Source organism: Somniosus microcephalus, chromosome 18 (assembly GCF_052327205.1).
Source record: "Somniosus microcephalus isolate GS21.2 chromosome 18, FLI_Smic_1.0, whole genome shotgun sequence".
In the NCBI taxonomy this organism is placed as follows: domain Eukaryota; kingdom Metazoa; phylum Chordata; class Chondrichthyes; order Squaliformes; family Somniosidae; genus Somniosus; species Somniosus microcephalus.
Window position 1 is genome coordinate 831,459 of NC_141004.1, and position 25,376 is coordinate 856,834.

The 25,376-nt window shown below is 47.7% G+C and overlaps 1 protein-coding gene across 3 annotated transcripts in view; it reads right to left on the reverse strand.

The window, feature by feature from the left end:
* The window catches only part of LOC147104970 (gamma-interferon-inducible lysosomal thiol reductase-like), a 102,793-nt gene that overhangs the window by 52,084 nt on the left and 25,333 nt on the right, over positions 1-25,376 (reverse strand). For all 3 annotated transcript variants that reach the window (XM_086010949.1, XM_086010948.1, XM_086010947.1), the window contains exon 3: positions 23,430-23,504. In XM_086010949.1, coding sequence (XP_085867075.1) covers positions 23,430-23,504 — 75 coding nt within the window. The remainder of the gene's footprint in view (positions 1-23,429; positions 23,505-25,376) is intronic.

Genomic DNA, 25,376 nt, shown 5'->3' on the forward strand with positions numbered 1-25,376 from the left:
GCTGCGCTCTGCGCGTTATCCTGCACGCCTCTCTCCCCCGTTGACGCTGCTCGGCCCTTAAACACCGGCTGCGCTCTGCTCTCTCTCGCTCCCCCGTCGACGCTGCTTGGCCTTTTTCCATACCGCTCGGTCGGCTCTAGCCGCTGCTGTCCGGGAAGGGTCTGCGCAGTACCTGTTGCCAGCCCGTTTTGCTGGACCACCGTGACTGGAAAGCCAAGCCTGGCTCTCGACAGCCTCCCCTGCGATGCTCAAATCTCCGCTGGATGACTGGGCGGTTGCCAGTGGTTGACGCCCGTGCTTCTGGACTCGACCTCCTTCCACTGTTCTCCAGGAGCGAATCCCTGGGAGGTGATGCAGAGTTGCAGGTAGGTTCGAATCTGCTCATCGCCAATGTTATGTCCGTGTATCTTGATGTTGTGTCCTTCAATAATTAGACAACAAGACTGCAGGGAACGATTCAACAGGTGTTTACTGAATGAGGGTTACTCTAGAACTAACTCTACAGATCACTACTCAGGGTTTATATACAGGTGTGGTCACTGCCGGTACTACAGTATACAGGAGCTGTAAAAAGTATTTCTCCCCTTAAAGGTACACACATTACAGCACTGACTGGCTGACAAAAAGGATGACGACGTCACACCTAGGCGACTGTCAAAGATCCTAACTGACGCGAAAGAAGTGTTCCAGCAAGGACTCGGAACACTAAAAGGCATGACAGCGACGATTAAAATTGAAGAAAATGCAAGCCCCAAATTTTTTAAGGCCAGACCGGTACCTTATGCGATCCGCCCAGCCGTCGAAGCAGAGCTGGAGAGTCTGGAACGTTCAGGTGTACTGTCCAAGGTAGACTGGAGCGAGTGGGCTACACCCATCGTCCCTGTGATGAAAAAGTCATTGAGCAGCACGCCTGGGGAACCAAGGAAGGTTCGCATCTGTGGGGACTTTAAGGTAACAGTGAACCCGGTCCTTCACACCGTACAATATCCACTTCCGCGGATTGAAGATATTTTCGCCTCACTATCTGGAGGGAAACGCTTCACTAAGATTGATCTGGCCCAGGCGTATCTGCAAATGGAGGTAGAAGAAGCATCAAAAAAATACCTCACAATCAACACCCATAAAGGTCTCTACCAATACAACCGGCTGGTATTCGGGATTGCATCAGCTCCGGCTATTTGGCAGAGGGCAATGGAACAAGTCCTGCAAGGGATCCCAGGGACCCAGTGTTATTTGGACGACATCCTGGTCACGGGCGAAAATGACAGTGATCACCTTGCAGGTGCAGGTGCTCACTAGATTGCAGGAATATGGGCTCCGAGCTAACCGCCCCAAATGCGAGTTTTTTAGAAAACAGATCTCGTATTGTGGCCACATTATCGATAAAGAGGGGTTACATAAGTCCCCAGAGAAGATTGAGGCAGTAGTCAAGGCTCCAGCACTGGAAAATGTGTCACAACTGAGGTCGTTCCTCGGGCTGGTAAACTACTACCATAAGTTCTTGCCAAATTTGTCTACAATACTACACCCACTGAACACCCTACTGCAAACTGGGGTGTCATGTAAGTGGAATGACGAATGTAGATGAGCTTTCCAGAAGAGCAAAACACTAATCACATCGAAAGAGGTATTGGCCCATTACAACCCAGCATTACCAATTCGGTTGGCATGTGATGCGTCACCCTACGGCATTGGAGCGGTGCTGTCGCACAAATTCTTGGACGGCTCAGAGAGGCCAATAGCCTTTGCGTCACGATCACTAACCTCAGCTGAGCGTAACTACGCCCAGATTGACAGGGAGGCCCTCAGCCTAGTGTGGGGAGTGAAAAAGTTCAATCATTATCTGCACGGGCAGAAATTCACCTTGCTGACTGATCACCAGCCTCTTGTCTCCATTTTTAATCCGAAGAAGGGCGCTCCGGTGATGACTGCGCAAAGACTACAAAGATGGTCACTTTTTCTAGGGGCGCACCACTATGAGATTGAATATAAGGGCACGAAACAGCATGGAAATGCTGATGGGCTATCACGCCTGCCACTGCCTACTGCGGAGGAAGCACCAGCAGTGGATCCTGTCGAAATATTCCATTCGACTATAGTTGAATACCTACCGGTAACTAACGCTTGTATCGAAAAGGAAACTCGAAATGACCCAACACTGTCTCGGGTATATGATTTGACGGTGAAGGGATGGCCAGCACATGGCGACTCACTGTTGCCAGCATTCTCGACAAGGAGAGAACAGCTGTCAGTGTGCCGGGAGACCTTGATGTGTGGATCCCGAGTGGTAATTCCACCCAAGTTAAGGGATAGAGTGCTCAATGAGCTTCATGAGGGTCATCTGGGAGGGTTAAAAATGAAAAGCCTAGCCAGGGCTTATGTGTGGTGGCCAGGAATCGATAAACAAATCGACGACCTGACCAAGAGCTGCTCAGGATGCCAGAAAGTCCAAAATGCACCACCACAGGCCCCTCTACACCCATGGGAGTGGCCCTCATCTCCATGGCAACGGGTGCATATTGATTTTGCTGATCCATTCATGGACTCAATGTTTTTAATAGCCGTGGATGCGCACTCGAAATGGCCTGAGGTCAACAAAATGTCCTCCACCACCACGGAGAAAACTATTGCAGTCCTACAGACCATTTTTGCCAGGAATGGCTTGCCAGAACAGATTTGCTCCGACAACGGACCACAGTTTGTGTCCAAAGAGTTCCGGAGGTTCTTGAAAAAGAATGGGGTAAGGCATTACACATCCGCTCCTTATCATCCAGCCACAAATGGATTGACTGAGAGGTTCGTACAAACCTTTAAGAAGGCAATAAAGGCTATGTACAATGACAACATTCCGCTGCAGCACAAGGTGGACAATTTCCTGTTCGCCTACCGGAATGCGACACATGCAGTCACCAACCAGGCCCCAGCCATGATGTTCTTTAACCGAAGGTTAAGATCTCGTCTGGATTTGCTCAGACCAAACGTACGAAGAGATGTTGAGAGTAAGCAATTCCAGCACATCCATGAGAAGCCAACAAGGAGCTTCAATGTAGGGCAACTGTTAGATCCGTGATTCTGAGAGTATGATGTTTTTCAATAACCACACGGATGCTGTAACTTAACAATCAACAGGTATTTACTGGAGTAGGGTAGTCTCAAGACTGGGGTACAGAGGCATGCTCAAGGCTTATATACAGGTGTGGTCACTGCCGGTACTACAGTATACAGGAGCTGTAAAAGTAATTCTCTCTTAAAGGTACATACACTACAATTCCTCCACTTTTAGATTAGTCGTACCCATAATATTCAAATAACAATTAACACTTTAACATGTACATTAAACAACAATAGTCCATTTATAGATTCAGTCTTTGGGGCGGCTTCCTGATCCTTTCGGGATAGCGCCTTTCCTGAGGTTCTTGTTCTTGGTGCGGAGGCGATTCTGGCCCCTTTTCGTCGGTTATTTCATCCGTTTCCACTGCTACTGTTTCTGAGGTAGATGCTACCGGTATGTCGGGTTCATCCCCAGGGACGCAAGACATGGGGTTGACTAGTTCCTGTGATGCAAAGATCTGATCGATGTGGCGTCTCACAATGTTCTCCCCGACATCCACTGTGTACAATAATGGCCCCTGCCTTGTGCATATCGTTCCGGGTTGCCATTTCTCTGTTCGGTAGTCACGGGCCAAGACTGGTTGTCCTACGTTGAAGCTCCTTGTCGGCTTCTCATTGATGTGCTGGAATTGTTTATCTTCAACATTTCTTCGCACATTTGGTCTGAGCAAGTCCAGACGAGATCTCAACCTTCGGTTAAAGAACATCATGGCCGGGGTCTGCTTGGTAACTGCATGTGTCGCGTTTCGGTAGGCTAATAAGAAATTGTCCACCTTATGCTGTAGTGGAATTTCATCATCGCACATGGCCTTTATCGCCTTCTTAAAGGTTTGTACGAACTTCTCAGCCAATCCATTGGTGGCTGGATGATATGGGGCGGATGTGTAATGCCTTACCCCATTCCTTCTCATAAATTTTTGAAACTCTTCGGACCCAAACTGTGGTCCATTATCAGAGCAAATCTGCTCTGGCAAGCCGTTCCTGGCAAATATGGTCCGTAGGACTGCAATCATCTTCTCTGTAGTGGTTGAGGACACTTATATCACCTCAGGCCATTTTGAATGAGCATCCACTACTATTAAGAACATTGAGTCCATGAATGGACCAGTGAAATCAATATGCACCCATTGCCATGGAGAGGAGGGCCACTCCCATGGGTGTAGAGGGGCATGTGGTGGTGCATTTTGGACCTTCTGGCATCCTGAGCAGCTCTTGGTTAGGTCTTCCATTTGTTGATCGATTCCCGGCCACCACACATAAGCCCTAGCAAGGCTTTTCATTTTCACTCCCCCCAGATGACCTTCATGAAGCTCATTTAGCACTCTCTCCCTTAATTTAGGTGGAATCACCACTCTGGATCCACACATCACTGTCCCCTGGCATACTGACAGCTGTTCTCTTCTGGATGAGAATGCTGGCAACAGTGAGTCACCATGTGTTGGCCATCCCCTCACCGTCAAATCATATACCCGGGACAGCGTCGGATCATGGCGGGTCTCCTTCTCTATATCTGCGTTCGTTACTGGCAAACGTTCAATTATTGACGAATAAAATATCTCGATAGGGTCCACTGCTGGTGCTTCCTCCACAGTAGGCAGTGGCAGGCGCGATAACCCATCAGCGTTTCCATGCTGTTTCGTGCCTTTATATTCTATTTCATATTGATTCTCCCCTAGAAACAGGGACAATCTTTGTAACCGTTGTGCAGTCATCACTGGAACACCCTTCTTAGGATTAAAGATGGAGACAAGTGGTTGGTGGTCAGTCAGCAAGATGAACTTCTGCCCATGCAGATAGTGGTTGAATTTTTTTACTCCCCATACTAGGCTGAGAGCCTCCCTGTCAATCTGGGCGTAGTTGCGCTCGGCTGAGGTTAGTGACCGACACGCAAAGGCTACTGGCCTCTCCAACCCGTCTGGGAATTTGTGCGACAGCACCGCTCCAATACCATAGGGTGATGCATCACATGCCAAACGAATTGGTAGTGCTGGGTTGAAATGGGCCAACACCTCTTTTGATGTGATCAATTCTTTACACTGCTGGAAAGCTTGTCTATGTTCGTCATTCCACTTCCATGGTACACCTGTTTGCAGTAGGGTGTTCAGTGGGTGTAATACCATGGACAAATTTGGTAAGAACTTATGGTAGTAGTTTACCAGCCCAAGGAACGACTTCAGTTGTGACACATTTTCCGGTGCTGGAGCCTTGACTACTGCCTCAATCTTTTCAAGGGACTTATGTAACCCCTCTTCATCGATGACGTGGCCACAATACCAGATCTGCTTCTGGAAAAACTCGCACTTGTGGCGATTAGCTCGTAGCCCATATTCCTTTTATCTGGTGAGCACCTTCTCCAAGTTGGCGAGTTGATCACTGTCATTTTCGCCCGTGGCCAGGATGTCGTCCAAATAACACTGGGTCCCTGGAATCCCTTGCAGGGCTTGATCCATCGCCCTTTGCCAAATAGCCGGAGCCGATGCTACCCCGAACACCAGCCAATTGTATTGATAGAGACCTTTATGAGTGTTAATCGTAAGGTATTGTTTCGAGGCTTCTTCTACCTCCATTTGCAAGTACGCCTGGGCTAGATCAATTTTGGTGAAGCGTTTACCTCCAGATAGCGAGGCGAAAATATCCTCAATTCGTGGAAGCGGATATTGTACCGTGTGAAGGACTGGGTTCACTGTCACCTTAAAATCTCCACGGATGCAGACCTTCTTTGGTTCCCCAGGCATATTACTCAACGACCCCTTCATTACAGGAACGATGGGTGTAGCCCACTCGCTCCAGTCTACTTTGAACAGTACTCCTGAACGTTCCAACCCTTCCAGCTCTGCTTCGACAGCTGGTCTGATCGCATAAGGCACTGGTCTGGCCTTAAGAAACTTTGGGCTGGCATTTTCCTCTATTTCATTCGTTGCTGTTATGTCTTTTAGTGTTCCGAGTCCCTCCTGGAACACTTCTTTTACGTTAGTTAGCATTTTTGACAGTCGTCCAGGTGTGACGTCGTCATCCTTTTTGGCCTCAACCTTCAGTGCCTGTATGGAATGCCAATCTAATTGTATCTTCCGGATCCAGTCACGTCCTAGTAGTGGTGGTCCTCCATCTGGCAATACATATATGTCCATTTTAGGTATTTCCTGGCCTTTATATATCACTTTCACCCTTATTTTTCCTTTGGGGTAGACTTTTTGCCCCGTGTACGTCTTCAAGGCAATCTCTGTAGCTTTCAAGGGTATATGTGAAAATAGCTGCTTTAGTCCCTTTGGTTTATGACTGTTAGGGCTGGTCCTGTGTCCAATTCCATTTTCACTTGGACTCCGTCTATCTTGAGTGTAACCCAGATAGTCTGGTGATCCTCCATTTTGGTTACCTTATGTAGTTTCAGACAACCCAGCTCCTTCCTTCCGGAGTCTGTGTCACTTTTCTGTTCGTCTGAACTACTGTCCATCACCTTGTGCACCTTTTTGTACTTCTCCTGTGGAGATTTCTTACTGTTGGTTTTCTTCCCAGACCTGCAGACTCTTGCTATGTGTCCTGCTTTTCCACACTGTCTGCACACTTGGTCCTTGAACCAACAATCCTTCTGGTCGTGTGTTGTTCTGCCGCAGCGATAGCACTTCCCTGTCCCATAGGACATTTCATTGGTGCCATATTCTTGCGGTCTCCGTTGTATCTCTGCAGCGCCCCTTGCGGCTGCTTCGTGTGATACTGCCACACTGAAAGCCTTGTCCAGCGTAAGATCCTTTTCTGATAGAAGCCGTTTCTGGGTTCCTTCACTTTGCAGCCCACACACAAACTTGTCCCTTAACGTATCTGCTAGTCCCGCTCCAAACTGGCATGTTTCGATAGCTTGCGCCATTCCATTAGATACTCAGCATTGCTTTCGTCTTTGTGTTGGTTCCTTTTATGGAACTTAAATCGCTCTGCTATCAGCAGCGGTGTGGGGTTTAAGTGGTCCTGTAGGATTTCTACTATGCTTTCGAAATTCTTGTTCACAGGCTTCTCTGGGGTTATTAGGTTTCGCAGTAACCCATAAGTTTTTGCACCCATGGAATTTAACAAAATCAGTGCTTTCCTAGCATCTGGCACTTCATTCGCCCTGCAGTACACCTCAATATGTTCCACATATGTCGCCCAATCTTCGACTTCATTGTCGAACGTAGAGATACTGCCACTCTTCGGCATCCCTGGGTGTGATTTAACTGTCAAAAATGGCGTCTCCCGCGCTTCCCCTTCTTCTCCGCTGGCACAAAATGGCATCTCCCGCGCTTTCCTTCCTTCCCGCACTCGCCCTTCTTCTCCGCTGCGGCTTCCAAAAATGGCGTCTCCCGCGCTCTTCCTTCTTCTCCGTGGCTCAATGGCATCTTCCGCGCTCTCCCTTCTTCTCCCCGCGGACACTGTTCAGCCCTTGAGCCCTGGCTGTGCTCTGTGCATTCTTTTTTTTTGTGCGCCTTTCCCTTTACCGCCGCTCGGTCCTGAACCCGGCTGCTGCTTTACCCTCTCTCTCTCCGTTTTGTTTTTCCTCGACGCCACTCAGTTTTCAACCCCCGGCTGCGCCCTCTGCGCTTCCCCCTCTCTCTTACCCCATTGACGCTGCTCGGCTTTCTCTCCGCCATCGGTTGGCTCCAGCCGCCGCTGTCCGGGAAGGGTCTGCGCTGTACCTGTCGTCAGTCTATTGCTGATCGTTGTGGCTGGGGAACCAAGCCCGGCTCTCCACAGCCTCCCCTGCGATGTTCACTCTCTGCCAGACGACTGGGCGGTTGCTCGTGGTCGACGCCCGTGCTTCTGGCCTCGACTTTCTTCCACCGCCCTCCCGGAGCGAATCCTCGAAGGGAAATGCAGAGTCGCAGGTAGATTCGAATCGACACTCATCGCCACTGTTAGATCCGTGATTCTGAGAGTATGATGTTTTTCAATAACCACACAGATGCTGTAACTTAACAATCAACAGGTATTTACTGGAGTAGGGTAGTCTCAAGACTGGGGTACAGAGGCATGCTCAAGGCTTATATACAGGTGTGGTCACTGCCGGTACTACGGTATACAGGAGCTGTAAAAGTAGTTCTCTCTTAAAGGTACATACACTACAGCAACCAGTCTTGGCCCGCGACTACTGAACAGAAAAATGGCAGCCAGGAACGATATGCACACGGCAGGGCCCACTAATGTACACAGTGGACGTTGGGGAGAGCATCGTGAGATGCCATGCTGACCAGATCCTAGAGTCACAGGAACAAGTCAACCCCATGCCTCGTCCATACGTACCTGGTGATGAACCCGACGTACAGGTAGCATCTACCCCAGAAACAGTAGCATCGGAAGCTGATGAACCAACCGACGACAGGGGGCCAGAATCGCCTCCGCACCAAGAGCAAGACACTCGAGAAAGGCACTATCCAGAAAGGATCAGGAAGCCTCCCCAAAGACTGAATATATAAATAGACTATTTTCAGCTAATGTTGCATGTTAAAAGTGTTAATTGTAATTAGTTTGATATTTAATTGTTAAATGCGAGTTATGGTACTGTTAATCTAAAAGGGGAGGAATTGTAATGTATGTACCTTTAAGGGGGGAACTACTTTGTACAGCTCACGTATACTGTAGTACCGGCAGTAACCACACCTGTATATAACGCTGAGTAGTAATCTGTACAGTTCAGTTGCAGTTTGAGCCATGTTGAGTAAACATCTATTGTACCGTTCTCCGCAGTCTGTTTCTTATTATACACGGACATAACATAGTCCTGTTAGAATTTTATAAGTTTCAATGAGATCCCCTCTCATTCTTCTAAACTCCAGCGAGTATAAGCCCAATCGACGCAATCTCTCCTCATACGTCATTCCTGCCATCCCAGGTGTCAGTCTGGTGAATCTTCGCTGCACTCCCTCCATGGCAAGAACATCCTTCCTCAGATAAGGCGAACAAAACTGCACACAATGCTCAAGGTGTGGTCTCACCAAGACCCTGTACAACTGCAGCAAGACATCCTTGTTCCTGTGCTCAAACCCTCTCACTACGAAGGCCAACATACCATTTGCCTTCTTAACCGCCCGCTGCACTTGCATGCTTACCTTGAGCGACTGGTGCACAAGGACACCCAGGTCTCGTTGCACTTCCCCTTCTCCCAATCTATTGCCATTCAGATAATAATCTGCCTATCTGTTTTTGACACCAAAGTGGATAACCTCGCCTTTATCCACGTTATATTGCATCTGCCATGCTTCTGCCCAATCACCCAACCTGTCCAAATCATACTGGAGTTTCTCGGCATCCTCCTCACAGCACACATGCCCACCCAGCTTTGTGTCATCTGCAAACTTGGAGATATTACATCTAGTTCCCTCATCTAGATCATTAATATATATTGTGAATAGCTGGGGTCCAAGGACCGATCCCTGCGGTACCCCACTAGTCACTGCCTGCCACTCGGAAAAAGACACGTTTATTCCAACTCTTTGCTTTCTGTCTGCCAACCAGTTCTCTATCCAAGACATCCCAAAGTGCTTTGCAGCCAATGAAGGACTTTTGAAGTGTAGTCACTGTTGTAATGTAGGAAATGCGGCAGCCAATTTGTGCACAGCAAGATTCCACAAACAGCAATGTGGTGATGATTACCAGATCATCTGTTTTAGTGATGTTGGTTGAGGGATAAACATTGGCCAGGACACCAGAACTCTCCTGCTCTTCTTTGAAATAGTGCCTTGGGACTTTTTACCTTAGAGGGCAGACATCTCAACTGATAGATGGCACTTTCAACAGTGCAGCACTCCCTCAGCACTGTCCCTCTGATGCTGCAGCACTCCCTCAGCACTGCACTGGAGTGTCAGGCTAGATTTTGTGCTCAAATCCATAGAGTGGGACTTTTTTTATTTATTCATTTACTGGATGTGGGCATCACTAGCAAGGCTAGCATTTATTGCCCATCCCTAATTGCCCTTGAGAAGGTAATGGTGAGCTACCTTCTTGAACCGCTGCAGTCTGTGTGGTACTCCCACAGTGCTGTTGGGGTGGGGGGGGGGAATTGTCCAGGTATGTCCTGTCCATGAAATAGCAAGACACAGCGACAATGAAGGAACGGCAATATATTTCCAAGACAGGATGGTCTGTGACTTGGAGGGGAACTTGGAGATGTTGGTGTTCCCATGCACCTGCTGCCCTTGTCCTTCTAGGTGGTAAAGGTCACAGGTTTACGAGGTGCTGTTGAAGAAGCCTTGGTGAGTTGCTACATTGCACATTGTAGATGGTACACACTGCAGCCACGTTATGCCAGTGGTGGAGGGAGTGAATGTTTAAGGTGGTGGATGGGGTGCTGATCAAGTGGGCTGCTTTGTCCTGGATGGTGTCGAGATTCTTGAGTGTTGTTGGAGCTGCACTGATCCAGGCAAGTGGAGAGTATTCCATCACATTCCTGACTTGTGCTTTGTAGGTGGTGGAAAGGCTTTGGGGGGTCAGGAGGTGAATCACTCGCTGTAGAATACCCAGCCTCTGACCTGCTCTTATAGCCACAGTATTTATGTGGCTGGTTCAGTTACGTTTCTGGTCAATGGTAACCCCCAGGATATTGATGGTGGGGTATGGACGCTCGCAATGCTGTTGAATGTCAAGGGGAGGTGGTTAGACTCCCTCTTGTTGGAGATGGTCATTGCCTGGCAATTAAGTGGAAAGCAAAATTCACGCCACACATCAGCCCAAGGCTGAATTGTCTGTGGAGTTGCGAATGGAACTGAACACTATCGGGTAGATGCCAATGTTGTAGCTGTACTGGAATAGCTTAGCTAGAGGCACGGCTAGTTCTGGAGCACAAGTCTTCAGCACTGCAGCCGGGATGTTGTCAGGGCCCATAGCCTTTGCTGTATCCAGTGCACTCAGCCATTTCTTGATATCACGTCGAGTGAATCAAATTGGCTAAAGACTGACATCTGTGATGATGAGTGCGAGTCATCAAAGAGTGCTCTGAGTTTGGGTAAGTGTGAGAGTTCTTTAATTGTTATTTCTCTTTAAATCATTCTTGATAAGATTACTTAAGCAGTTTAAGTAAAGGGGAAAAGTTAAATATTTGGGATTCTGTTGGTTTAAGAAGAGTAAAACAAGGTTACACTGCAGTAGGAGTAAATTGGCACAGCAGGCAGTGGAAACCAGTTTTCTAACCAATCAGCAGGGGTGACTCATTTGGCTGTAAACAAACAAACAGTATAAAAAGACCAGTCCTAGTGCGAGCAAGAACTGAGTGTGAGTCATCAAAGAGTGCTCTGAGTTTGGGTAAGTGTGAGTTAGGGTAAGTGGGGTGTTAGGCACTCTTTTCAAACTTTAACTCTGTGGGTTGTAGTTAATAAGGCCTTTCTGGTGCAGAGTGACTGTTGGTAAACCATTTAACTGGTGTAACTAGAGGGATTGATTTAATTTAAATCCAATTAATTAAAGGGGATACTAGCATCTAAAATCGGGCAGAGGGTGTCCATAACTAACAATAAAAAATTTAATTAATTACATAGAATGGAGCAGGTGATGTGTTACTGTTGCGAGATGTGGGAGCCGGTGAACCCCATTGAGGCTCAAGGTGATTACGTCTGTGACAAGTGTCTGCTGCTACAGGAACTCCAGCTCCGTGTTGATGAGCTGGAGTCTGAGCTTCAGACACTGTGACACATCAGGGAGGGGGAGAAGTACCTGGACTCTATGTATCAGGAGGTGGTCACACCTATGAAGTTAATTAATTCAGATGTAGCCCATGGTCAGGGACAGGACAGTATGACTACGAGTGAGGCAGGTACGGGGATCCAGGAGGTAGAGCTGGAGGAGCCGCAGCCCTTGCTCTTGTCCAACAGGTTCGAGGTTCTTACTCTCTATGGGGACAGGAGCAGGGACTGCAGGGAGGATGAGCAACCTGGCCACAGCATCGTGGAATGGGGGGCCATTCAAGAGGGGGGAGTAAACAGAAATGTTGTAGTGGTAGGGGATAGTATTATTAGGGGGATAGATAGAGTTCTCTGCAGCTGAGAGCAAGAGTCCCGAATGCTGTGTTGCCTACCCAGTGCCAGGGTTAAGGACATCTCCTCTGGGCTGGAAAGAAACTTGCAGTGGGAGGGGGTGGATCCAGTTGTCGTGGTCCATGTTGGTACAAATGACGTAGATAGGACTAGGAAGCCGGTTTTGTTAAAGGAGTATGAACAGCTAGGGGTCAAATTAAAAAACAGGACCTCAAGGGTAATAATCTCCCTGAGCCACGAGCGAATTTGGCTAGGACAAATAAAATTAGAGAGTTAAATGCGTGGCTCAAAGACTGGTGTGGGAGAAATGGGTTTTGCTTCCTGGGACACTGGCACCAAGGGGCAGGAGGGAGCTGTTCCGTTGGGACGGGCTTCACTTGGCCAGTGCTGGGACTAGAGTCCTGGTGGATCATATAACTAGGGCTGTAGAGAGGGCTTTAAACTAACTAGTGGGGGGGAGGTTCCTAGAGAGCAAATAATAAAAATGACAACAGAGAAGGTCATAGACTTAGGTAGCAGTGGGGAAATTAAAAACCAGAGCGTGTCAGGAAGGGGCAGAAGGTATGGAGTAAAAGGTAAAGTAATAAAAAGGGCAAAAGCAGGAACTAAGTGTCACAAAACATATTTGAAAGTTCTCTATCTAAATGCACGTAGTATTCGTAACAAAATAGACGAGTTAATGGCACAAATAACAACATATGGGTATGATCTTGTGGCCATTACAGAAACATGGCTGCAGGGTGACAATGCCTGGGAATTAAACATACCAGGTTATTTAACGATCAGGAAGGACAGGCAGGAAGGAAGCGGAGGTGGGGTGGCTATGTTAATAAAGGAAGGAATCACTGTAATACAGAGAAATGATATTGGGTCAAAAGATCAGGATAATGAAACAGTTTGGGTGGAGGTAAGGAATAATAAGGGGAAAAAAACACTAGTGGGCGTAGTCTATAGACCTCCAACAGTTGCAACTCTGTTGGACGGAGTATCAATCAGGAAATAGTTGAGGCTTGTAATAAGGGAACATCTATAATTATGGGGGATTTTAACTATCACATTAATTGGACAAATCAAATTGGGCAGGGCTGCCTTGAGGATGAGATCATTGAGTGTATTAGGGATGGGTTTCTTGAGCAGTATGTAACTGAACCGACCAGGGGGCAAGCAACCTTAGATCTGGTCCTGTGTAACGAGACAGGATTAATTAAAAATGTCCTAGTAAAGGATCCCCTTGGAATGAGTGACCATGACATGGTTAAATTCCATATTCAATTAGAGGGTGAGAAGGTTGGATCTCAAACAAGCGTGCTAAGCTTGAATAAAGGAGACTATGAAGATATGAGCGTGGAATTGAGTAGAGTGGATTGGGAAAATAGATTAAAGGGTAAGACGATACATGATCAGTGGTGTACATTTAAGGAGTTATTTTACAACTTCCAAAAAAAAAACGTTCCACTGAGAAGAAAAGGGTGTAAAAGAAAAGACAGCCATCCGTGGCTAAGTAAAGAAATTAAGGATCGTATTCGACTAAAAACAAGGGCATATAAGGTAGCCAAATCTAGTGGGAGGATAGAGGATTGGGAAAACTTTAAAAGACAGCAAAAAATAACAAAAAGATTGATTAAGAAAGGGAAGATAGATTATGAAAGTAAATTAGCAAAAAATATAAAAACAGATAGTAAGAGTTTTTAGAGTTATATAAAAAGATAAAGGGTGGCTAAAGTAAATGTTGGTCCCTTAGAGGATGAGACCGGGAAATTAATGGTGGGAAATATGGAGATGGCAAAAACACTGAATGAATATTTTGTATCAGTCTTTACAGTAGAGGACACTAAGAATATCCCAACACTAGACAAACAGGGGGCTATAGGGGGGGAGGAGCTAAACACGATCAAAATCACTAAGGAAGTGGTACTCGGTAAAATAATGGGACTCAAGGCGGATAAATCACCTGGACCTGATGGCTTACATCCTAGGGTCTTGAGGGAAGTGGCAGTAGGGATTGTGGATGCATTGGTAATAATTTTCCAAAACTCCCTGGACTCAGCAAAGGTCCCGGCAGACTGGAAAACTGCTAATGTAACACCCTTATTTAAAAAGGGCAGTAGACAGAAGGCTGGAAACTATAGACTGGTTAGCCTAACATCTGTGGTAGGTAAAATTTTGGAGTCCATTATTAAGGAGACAGTAACAGGACATTTGGATAATCATAATTTAATAGGGCAAAGTCAGCATGGTTTTATGAAGGGGAAGTCATGTTTGACAAATTCGCTGGAGTTCTTTGAGGAAGTAACATATAGGGTGGATAAAGGGGAACCAGTGGACGTAGTGTATTTAGACTTCCAAAAGGCATTTGACAAGGTGCCACACAAAAGATTATTGCTTAAGATAAAAAATCACAGGATTGGGGGTAATATTCTGCCATGGATAGAGGATTGGCTATCTAACAGAAGGCAGAGAGTTAGGATAAATGGTTCATTCTCAGACTGGCAATCAGTAACTAGTGGTGTTCCGCAGGGGTCAGTGCTGGGTCCCCAGCTCTTTACAAACTATATTAATGATTTGGAGGAGGGGACCGAGTGTAACATATCAACGTTTGCAGATGATACTAAGATGGGAGGGAAAGTAGTGAGTGAGGAGGACATAAAAAACCTGCAAGGGGACATAGACAGACTAAGTAAGTGGGCAGAGATTTGGCAGATGGAATACAATACTGGAAAGTGTGAGGTTATGCACTTTGGCAGGAAAAATCGTAGAGCAAGTTATTATCTTAATGGCAAGAAACTGGAAAGTACTGAAGTACAAAGGGATCTGGGGGTCCTGGTGCACGAAACTCAAAAGGTTAGTATGCAGGTGCAGCAAGTGATTAAGAAGGCCAATGGAATGTTGGCTTTCATTGCTAGGGGGATAGAATATAAAAATAGGGAGGTATTGCTTCAGTTGTACAAGGTATTGATGAGACCGCACCTGGATTACTGCGTACAGTTTTGGTGTCCATACTTAAGAAAGGACATACTTGCTCTCGAGTCAGTACAAAGAAGGTTCACTCGGTTAATCCCGGGGATGAGGGGATGGACATATGAGGAGAGGTTGAGTAGATTGGGACTCTACTCATTGGAGTTCAGAAGAATGAGAGGCGATCTTATTGAAACATGTAAGATTGTGAAGGGGTTGGATCGGGTGGATGCTGGGAGGATGTTCCTGATGATGGGTGAAACTAGAACTAGGGGGCATAGTCTTAGAATAAGGGGCTGCTCTTTCAAAACTGAGATGAGGAGGAACTACTTCACTCAGAGGGTGGTAGGTCCATGGAATATGCTGCCCCAAAAAGCTGTAGAAGCTACATCATTACATAAATTTAAAACAGAAATAGACAGTTTCCTAGAAGTAAAGGGAATTAAGGGTTACGGGGAGCGGGCAGGAATTTGGACATGAGTCTAGGTTCGGATCGGACATGGCCCTGTGGGTAGCGGAGCGGGCCCAGGGGCCGTGTAGCCTGATCCTGCTCCTATTTTGTGTGTCTAATTCTGTTAGATTCAGGAGATGGTTCTGTGATAGTAGATTGGCGGTTAGGATCAGATCAGCCATGATCTTATTGAATGGCGGAGCAGGCTCGAGGGGCCGATTGGCCTACTCCTGCTCCTATTTCTTACGTTCTTATGTTCTTATGATGGGGACCTCAGGAGGAGGCTGAGATGGATCATCCACTCAGCACTTCTGGCTGAAAATGGTTGCAAGGCTTCAGCCTTGTCTTTTGCACTCACGTGCCCAGCTCTACCATCAATGAGGATGGAGATGTTCATGGAGCCTCCTTCTTCCGTTAGTTGTTTAACTGTCCACCAATATTCACGACTGGATGTGGCAGGACTGCAGAGCTTTGATCTGATCTGTTGGTTGTGGGATCGCTTATCTCTGTCTGTAGCATGCTGCTTCTGCTGTTTAACATGCATGTAGTCCTGTGCTGTAGCTTCTCCAGGTTGGCACCTCATTTTTAGGTAAGGCTGGTGCTGCTCCTGGCATGCTTTTCTACACTCTTCATTGAACTAGAGTTGACTTGATGGTAATGGTGGGGTGAGGAATATGTCGGGCCATGAGATTACAGATTGTAGTGGAATACAATGATAATAGGATTTGATAGATTAGATAAGGAGAAACTATTTCCTCTGGTGGATGAGTCCAGAACAAGGGAGCATAATCTTAAAATTCGAGCTAGGCTGTTCAGGGGTGATGTCAGGAAGCACTTCTTCACACAAAGGGTAGTGGAAATCTGGAACTCTCTCCCTCAAAAGGCTGTGGATGTTGGGGGTCAATTGCAGCTTTCAAGACTGAGAGCAATAGATTTTTGTTGGGTAAGGGTATCAAGGGATATTGAGCAAAGGCGGGTAAATGGGGCTGAGATACAGATCGATTATGATCTAACTTCGAGGCACTGAATGGGCTCCTCCTCTTCCTATGTAACAGGCTCAAGGGCTGAATGGTCTCCTCCTATTTCTGTGTAAAAGGCTCGAGGGCCTGAATGGCTTCCTCCTGTTGCTATGAGCTGGACATGGAGCAGGAGGCAATCCTAGGGAGGAGAGGCCATGAAGGGACCGGCAGGGGTGGGAAGATTTTTGTGTGGCCAAGAGGAGCGCTTCTTCTTCTTCTTCATCTTAGGCAGTCCCTTGTAACCGAGGATGACTTGCTTCCACACTAAAAATGCGTTCTCAGGTGACTGATGAGTCCAATACAGTCTCTGTCACAGGTGGGGCAGACGGTGGTTGAAGGGACGGGTGGGTGGGGTGCTTGGGTTGACGTGCACTCCTTCCGCTGTCCATGTTTGGCTTCCGCTTGCTCCCGGCGAAGAGACTCGAGGTGTTTGGCACCTTCCCGGATGCTTCTCCTCCACTTCGTGCGGTCTTGGGCCAGGGATGCCCAGGTGTCAGTGGGGATGTTGCACTCTTTCAAGGAGGCTTTGAGGGTGTCCTTGAAGCATTTCCTCTGCACACCTGGGGCTCTCTTACCGTGTCGGAGCTCCAAGTAAAGCGCTTGTTTTGGGAGTCTCGTATCGGGCATGTGGACAATGTGGCCCGTACATTGGAGCTGATCGAGCGTGGATAAAGCTTCGATGCTGGGGATGTTGGCCGGAGCGAGAACACTGATGTTGGTGTGCCTATCCTGCCAATGGATTTGCAGGATCTTGCGGAGGCAGCGTTGGTGGTACCTCTCCAGTACTTTGAGGTACCTGCTGTACATGGTCCATGTCTCTGAAGCATACAGGAGGGCGGGTATCACTACTGCTCTGTAGACCATGAGCTTGGTGCTGGGTTTGAGGTCCTGGTCTTCAAGCACTCTCTTCCTCAGGTGACCGAAGGCTGCACTGGCACACTGAAGGCGGTGTTGGACTTTGTCATCGGCATCTGCCCTTGTTCTTCACAGAACTTCACAGAAACCCCACAGTGCAGATAGAGGCCATTTCGGCCCATCGAGCCTGCACCGACACATATCCCACCCGATCCCCGTAACCCCTACACCAACACATATCCCACCCTATCCCCGTAACCCCACATATTTAATCCCCCTAACACTAAGTGTCAATTTATCATAGCCAATCAACCTAACCCGCACATCTTTGGACTGTGGGAGGAAACCGGAGCACCCGGAGGAAACCCACGCAAACACGGGGAGAATGTGCAAACTCCACACAGACAGTCGCCCGAGGCCGGATTCGAACCCGGGTCCCTGGTGCTGTGAGGCAACAGTGCTAACCACTATGCCACCGTGCTGCTTGTTGATAGCAGGCTCCCAAGATATGGAAAGTGGTCCACATTGTCCAAGGCCTCGTCGTAGATTTTGATAATCGAGGGGCAGTACTGTGTGGTGGGGGCAGGTTAGTAGAGGACCTTTGTCTTATGGATGTTTAGTGTAAGGCCCATGCTCTCGTACGCTTCGGTGAAGGTGTTGATGATGATTTGGAGTTCGGCCTCAGAGTGTGTGCAGACGCAAGCGTTGTCTGCATACTGTAATTCGATGGCAGAGGATGGGATGACCTTGGATCTGGACTGGAGGCGACGGAGGTTGAACAGTTTCCCGTTTGTTCTGTAGATTAGCTCCACTCCAGCGGGGAGCTTACTGAGGGTGAGATGGAGCATTGCAGCCAAGAAGATTGAGAAGAGTGTTGATGCGATGACACAGCCTTGCTTGACCCCGGTCCGTACGTGAATTGGGTCTGTGGTGGAACCGTTGGTCAGGATCACGGCTTGCATGTCGTCATGAAGCAGGCGGAGGATGGTGACAAACTTTTGAGGGCAGACGAATTTGAGGAGGACACTCCATAATCCCTCATGGTTGACAGTGTCGAAGGCCTTTGTGAGGTCAACGAAGGCCATGTACAGCGGTTGGTGCTGTTCCCTGCATTTCTCTTGTAGTTGCTGCACGGTGAAGATCATGTCCATTGTGCCCCTTAGTGGGCGGAATCCGCATTACGACTCTGGGAGGAGCTCTTCAGCCACTGGGAGAAGGCGATTGAGGAGGATTCTTGCGCTGACTTTCCCTGTGGCAGACTCCTCTGTAATTACCGCAATCGGACTTGTCACCTTTCTTGAAGGTGGTCACGATTATGGCGTCTCTGAGATCCCCTGGCATGCTCTCCTCCTTCCAATTAAGAGAAATGAGTTAAAAATAACAACAGAAAATGCTGGAAAAACTCAGCAGGCCAGGCAGCATCCATGGAGAGAGAAACAGAGTTAACGTTTCAGGTCGAAGACCTTTCGTCAGAACTGGAAAAAAGCAGGAAATGGAATAGATTTTAAAGCAATTTTAGGGGCTGGGAAAAGGGGGAGGGGATATTAGAACAAAAGGGAAGGTCAGTGATAGGATAGAAAGCATGAGAGATTAAGGGACATTGAGGGACATTAAGAGATATTCAAGGCAAGAGGAGGTGGTAATGGGACAGGTTAAGGAACAAAGGATGGCTCTAGATGAAGTGTGAATTGCGCTGGCAGAATGAAGGACAGCTGCCATGTGGGAGGGAAGAAAGAAAGGCCAAACAAAAAGTGTGGATAAAAATATATATATATATATATAATATGTGATAGGGCCGAGGTTATGATCTGAAATTGTTGAACTCTATGTTGAGTCCAGAGGGGTGTAGAGTGCCTAATCGAAAGATGAGGTGCTGTTCCTCGAGCTTACGCTGAGCTTCCGTGGAACAATGCAAGAGGCCGAGGATGGTGAGGTCTGAGTGGGAGTGGAGCGGTGAATTAAAGTGACAGGCCACCGGAAGCTCGGGGTCCCCCTTATGGACTGAACGGAGGTGTTCTGCAAAGCGGTCACCCAATCTGCGTTTGGTCTCCCCAATGTAGAGGAGACCACAGCGTGAGCAGCGAATACAGTATACTAAATTGCAAGAAGTACAAGTAAATCGCTGTTTCACCTGGAAGGGGCGTTTGGGACCCTGGACAGTGGGAAGGGGGAGGTATAAGCGCAGGTGTTGCATCTCCTGCGCTTGCACGGGAAGGTGCTTGGCGAAGGGGAAAGGATGCTGGGGGTGGTAAAGGAGAGGACTAAGGTGTCACGGAGGGAGCAGTCCTTACGGAATGCTGAAAGGGGAGGTGAGGGGAAGATGCATTTGGTGGTGGGATCATGCTGGAGGTGGCGGAAATGGCGGAGGATGATCCGTTGAATGTGGAGGCTGGTGGGGTGAAAGGTGAGGACAAGGGGAACTCTGTCGTGGTTCCAGGAGGGAGGGGCGGGGTGAGGGCAGAAATGCGGGAGATAGAACGGACACGGTTGAGGGCCGTGTCAAGCACAGTAGAGGGGAATCCTCGGTTGAGGAAAAAGGAAGACATGTCGGAAGCACTGGTATGGAAGGTGGCATCATCAGAGCAGATGCGGCGGAGACAGAGAAACTGGGAGAATGGAATAGAGTTCTTACAGGAGGCGGGGTGGGAGGAAGTGTAGTCCAGGTAGCTGTGGGAGTCAGTGGGCTTGTAGTGAATGTTTGTCAATAACCTATCCCCAGAGATGGAGACGGAGAAGTCGAGGAAGGGAAGGGAAGAGTCGAAGATGGATCATGTGAAGGTGAGGGAAGGGTGGAAATTGGAAGCAAAGTGAATGACATTTTCTAGGTCAGGGTGAGAGCAGGAGACAGCACCGATACAGTCATCAATGTACCGGAAAAAGAGGTGAGGGAGGGGACCCAAGTAGGACTGGAACAAAGAGTGTTCCACATATCCCACGAAAATGCAGGCATAGCTAGGACCCATGCGGGTACCCATAGCAACACCTTTGATTTGGAAGAAATGAGTGGAGTCAAAGGAGAAGTTGTTCAATGTGAGAACAAGTTCAGCCAGGCGGAGGAGGGTCGTGGTGGATGGGGACTGGTTGGGCCTCTGTTCAAGGAAGAAGCGGAGCGCCCTAAGGCCATCCTGGTGGGGGATGGAGGTGTAGAGGGATTGTATGTCCATAGTGAAAAGGAGGCAGTTGGGGCCGGGAAGCTGGACACTGTTAAAAAGTGGCAGAGGGCGTCAGAAGAGTCGTGGATGTAGGTGGGAAGAGACTGGACAAGGGGAGAAAAAATAGAGTCGAGATAGGAAGAGATAAGTTCCGTGGGGCAAGAACAGGCTGAAACGATGGGTCTACCAGGGCAGTCCTGTTTGTGGATCTTGGGAAGGAGGTAGAAGCGGGCTGTGCGGGGTTGGGGAACTATGAGGTTGGCGGCCGTGGGGGGAAGATCTCCAGAGGAGATGAGGTCAGTGACAGTCTTGGAAACAGTGGCTTGATGTTCGGTAGAGGGGTCATGGTCCAGGTGGAGGTAGGAGGAGGTGTCGGAAAGTTGGCGTTCAGCTTCCGCTAGGTCGAGGTCGGTTCTCCAAACAACAGCAGCACCACCCTTGTCAGCAGGTTTAATGACAATGTCGGGGTTGGATCTGAGAGAATGGAGTGCTGCAAGTTCAGAGGGAGTTAGGTTGGAGTGAGTGAGGGGAGCAGAGAAATGGAGACGGCCGATGTCATGGCGGCAGTTTGCAATGAAATGATCTCGAGAGGGTAAGAGGCCAGAGAGAGGGGTCCAGGTGGAACGAGAATTCTGAAAGCGGGAGAAAGAGTCAGCCCTGCGGGGGGAAGACTCCTGGCAAGAAGTGGGCACGGAGGCGAAGGCGGCGGAAAAAGAGCTCAGCATCGTGCCGAGCTCGAAATTCATTGAGGTGGGGGCGTAAGTGAATGAAGCTCAGGCCTTTGCTGAGGACTGATTGTTCGGGGTCAGAGAGGGGAAGGTCAGAAGGGATAGTGAAAACGCGGCAGGGGTTGAGATTGGGAAAAGGGGGGTCAGAGGAAAGTGAAGGGGAAGAAGGTTCCGGAGGGGCGTTGGTGTTCAAGAGTTGATGAAGCTTGCGATCCTTGACATCAGAAAGGAAGAAAAAACATTTTTTGTTGAAGCGTTGGATGCGTCGAAGGATGAAATGGAACTGTGGACCCTGACAGCTTTGAGATAGAGTGTGTCGGTGCTGCTGAAGAGAGAGGTTGAGAGTGTTCATGTGGTGCCGCATGGCGTTGAGCGTGGCTCTCAAGATGCGGAGAGAGCAGTAGTTCGAGGAACGCTGAATATCTTGGAGATATTTGTAATCCTGGGTGGATCCGAAACACGAAGGGCGGAAGTTTAGTTGGAATCCACGTGGAATAAGTCGGAACCAGAGACAGTTGCTGAGGAAAGAGATGTGGCTGTGAAACCGAGTCTTGGCAGATACCTGATCAAACACAAGAAGGGAAACTGAAAGCAATGAAGATGAACAAGGTTGAAGAGACAAACGGAAATCCTGTCGAAGAGAAGAGCAGAACTTCTTCAAAGTGGGCATTCCTAGAAGAGAGGTGGCAGTGAACCAAACACTAATACAATAGCAAAATACTGCGGATGTTGGAAATCCGAAATAACAACAGAAATTAGTTCATGTATTCGCGCCAATAGTGCTTCTCCGCCATGTTTTAGCACCTCGGCTTTTTGTGGGGCCAAGAGGAGCGCTACATCACGTGCTGCACCCAATGCCTGAACTTACAGCGCCAATGCATTACTTGTTGCACCTAATGCCTTGTAGGCCGCAGGCGGTCCCTGGACCTGGTTTCCTGTGATGGAGCCGCTGCCTCGGGACAAACCAATCTAGCAGTGGGGGCCTCAAACAAGCATTAGCAATATTCCCTCTAATTTTGTTTGGCCCTGCGCAGCCCCTTTAAAGGGCTGTGTGGGCCATTCAAAATACCACGCATGTGCGGTTTTTGTATTGAAAAGCTGGCCGTGCAGGTTCGCTGGAGTATGATAGCAGAGTGGTTATGTTACTGGACTAGTAATCCAGAGGCTTGGACGAATGATCCCGATACATGAGTTCAAATCCCACCACGGCAGCTGGGGAATTTAAATTCAGTTAATTAAATAAATCTGGAATAAAAAGCTAGTATTAGTAATGGTGACCATGAAACTATCGGATTGTCGTAAAAACCCAACCGTTTCACTAATGTCATTTAGGGAAGGAAATCTGCTGTCCATACCTGGTCTGGTCTATATGTGACTCTAGACCCACAGCAATGTGATTGACTCTTAACTGCCTAGCAAGCCACTCAGTTGTATTCAAGAAGGCAGCTCACCACCTTCATCCAAGTCTCCATTAAATCATGCAAATACAGGAAACCCTTTTTTATCCGGCACCGACGGGACCAGCGTGGTGCCGGTTTATCAAAAAGTCCGGATTACAGAGAGGTATAGTTAAAAGGTACGAGAGCTCCGTACACAGCAACAAATCCAGGCTTCCCTGTTGCTTAGCAACAGGTGCAGGAACTCCGGCCACAGACCAAGCGTCCCTGTTGCTTAGCAACAAGTGCAAGAACCGCAGTTACATGGCTACAGATCCAGGAACTGCCACTAATATGAAGTAAAACTTACCTGAACCTACTCCCGAATTTTGCCGGTTAACAGAGACTACCGGTTATTTAGGTGCCGGTAAATCGAGAGTTTCCTGTACACCACCTTCTTGAGGGCAATTAGGTATGGGCAATAAATGCTGACCTTGCCAGCGATGTCCACATCCCATGAATGAATAAAAAAAGGGCGTTAGGCCCCTTATTTGCATATGCAATGGACTTAGGACCAATTTCAGGCATGGGTACTGGACGTCTATTTTTTTCTTGCACCAATATGGCGGGTGCCGCACTTGTGGCCGGAAATGTGCACGCACTTACTGCCCACCATATTGGGGGAGGCTTAGTAGGCCAGTTAGTGCCTGAGAAATGGGCACTGCACGGCTGAATTTAATGGCCTTAATGATTCAAATGACTGGATAAATTGCAATAAGAAGTCACTTGGACCTGGATGGTGTTCCCCTGGCACTCCTGCTGTCCGTGCTGACACCTGAACTGCCATTTCTGGCCTTCTTGAATCTCCTGTGAAAAAAGTAATTGCATGTTTGTGAGGAGAGTCAGAGACAGGCAAATACAAATACAACTGTTACATCATCTATCGAGCTTACTTCCTGTGTCACACTTTTCTAATATAGGGTTTTAAGCAAGCTAAAAATAAAAACATTTCACCATAATTTGATTAAATATATCAATTGAATTATATTTGTGTCTTTTAAAGTCTTTGTTAAAGTTTCTCCTTGAAGGCCTCAGCCTCTCCAAAAAGCCTGGGCTCGGACTTGATCATTTTCCCAAAGCAGTGGCTCATTTAGTTGAAGGAAGGTGAAGTATGTACACTGTACACAATCTGCCAGGGCGAGTCAATAACATTGACAAAATACTTCCCTCTCAGCCTCGGACAGAAGCTATTTGGCTTTTTTCAGAATTTTTTGAAGTCTATAGAATTTTGGAAGATTGTGAATAGCTGGGGCCCAAGCACCGATCCTTGCGGTACCCCACTAGTCACAGCCTGCCATCCTGAAAAAGACCCGTTTATCTCTACTCTTTGTTTTCTGTCTGTTAACCAATTCTCAATCCATACTAGTATATTACCCCCAATTCCATGTGCCCTAACTTTGTTCACCAACCTCTTGTGTGGGACCTTATTGAAGGCCTTCTGAAAATCCAAATACATTACATCTACCAGTTCCCCTTTGTCTACTCCACTGGTTACATCCTCAAAAAACTCCAATAGGTTTGTCAATCAGGATTTCCCTTTCATAAATCTATGTTGTTCTGCCCAATCTTACTGTTAGTTTCAAAGTGCCCAGTTATTGCATCCTTTACAATAGATTCCAGCATTTTCCCAACTACTGATGTGAGGCTAACAGGTCTGTAGTTCCCCGTTTTCTCTCTCCCTCCTTTCTTAAATAGCGGGGTTACATTTGCTATCCTCCAATCTGTAGGAACCGTTCCAGAATCTATAGAATTTTCAACAGCCTTTCCGCTGGGACACTTGTCCCACTCCTGTTCAGGTGGAGCCCATCCCAGCGGTACAGTTCCTTCCTGTCCCAGTACTGGTGCCAGTGTCCAATGAAATGGAACCCCTCCTTCCCACACCAGTCTTTCAGCCACACATTCCACTTCCTGATCTGTCCATCCCTATGCCAATTAGCACATGGCACATGTAATAATCCCAAGATTACCACCCAGGGATTGTGTCAGATTAATGGTGATATCACATGGGAGAGGAGAAATTTCAATGCACCGCTGAGCTGAGGAAACTCCGGCACCTTGTTTTTGGATTGTTTCATAGGAACATAAGAACAGGAGAAGGCCATTGAGCCCCTCGAGCCTGTTCTGCCATTCAATGGGATCATGGCTGATCTGCGACCTAACTCCATGTACCCGCCTTTGCCCCATATCCCTTAATACCTTTGGTTAACAAAATGCTATCAATCTCAGATTTAATATTAACTATTGACCCAGCATCAATTGTCATTTGCAGAAGAGAGTTCCAAACTTCTACTGCCCTTTGTGTGTAGAAGTGTTTCCTAATTTCACTCCTGAAAGGTCTGGCTCTAATTTTTAGACTAGGCCCCCAGTCCTAGAGGCCCCAACCAGCAGAAATAGTTTCTCTCTATCTACCCTATCTGTTCTCCTTAATATCTTGAAAACTTTGATCAGATCACCCCTTAACCTTCTAAATTCTAGGGAGTACAACCCTAATTTGTGTAATCTCTCCTTATAACTTAACCCTTGAAGTCCGGGTATCATTCTGGTAAACCTACGCTGCACTCCCTCCAAGGCCGATATCTCCTTCCTAAGGTGTGGTGTCCAGAACTGCTCACAGTGCTCCAGGTGTGGTCTAACCAGGGTTTTGTACAGCTGCAGCATACCTTCTACCCTCTTGTATTC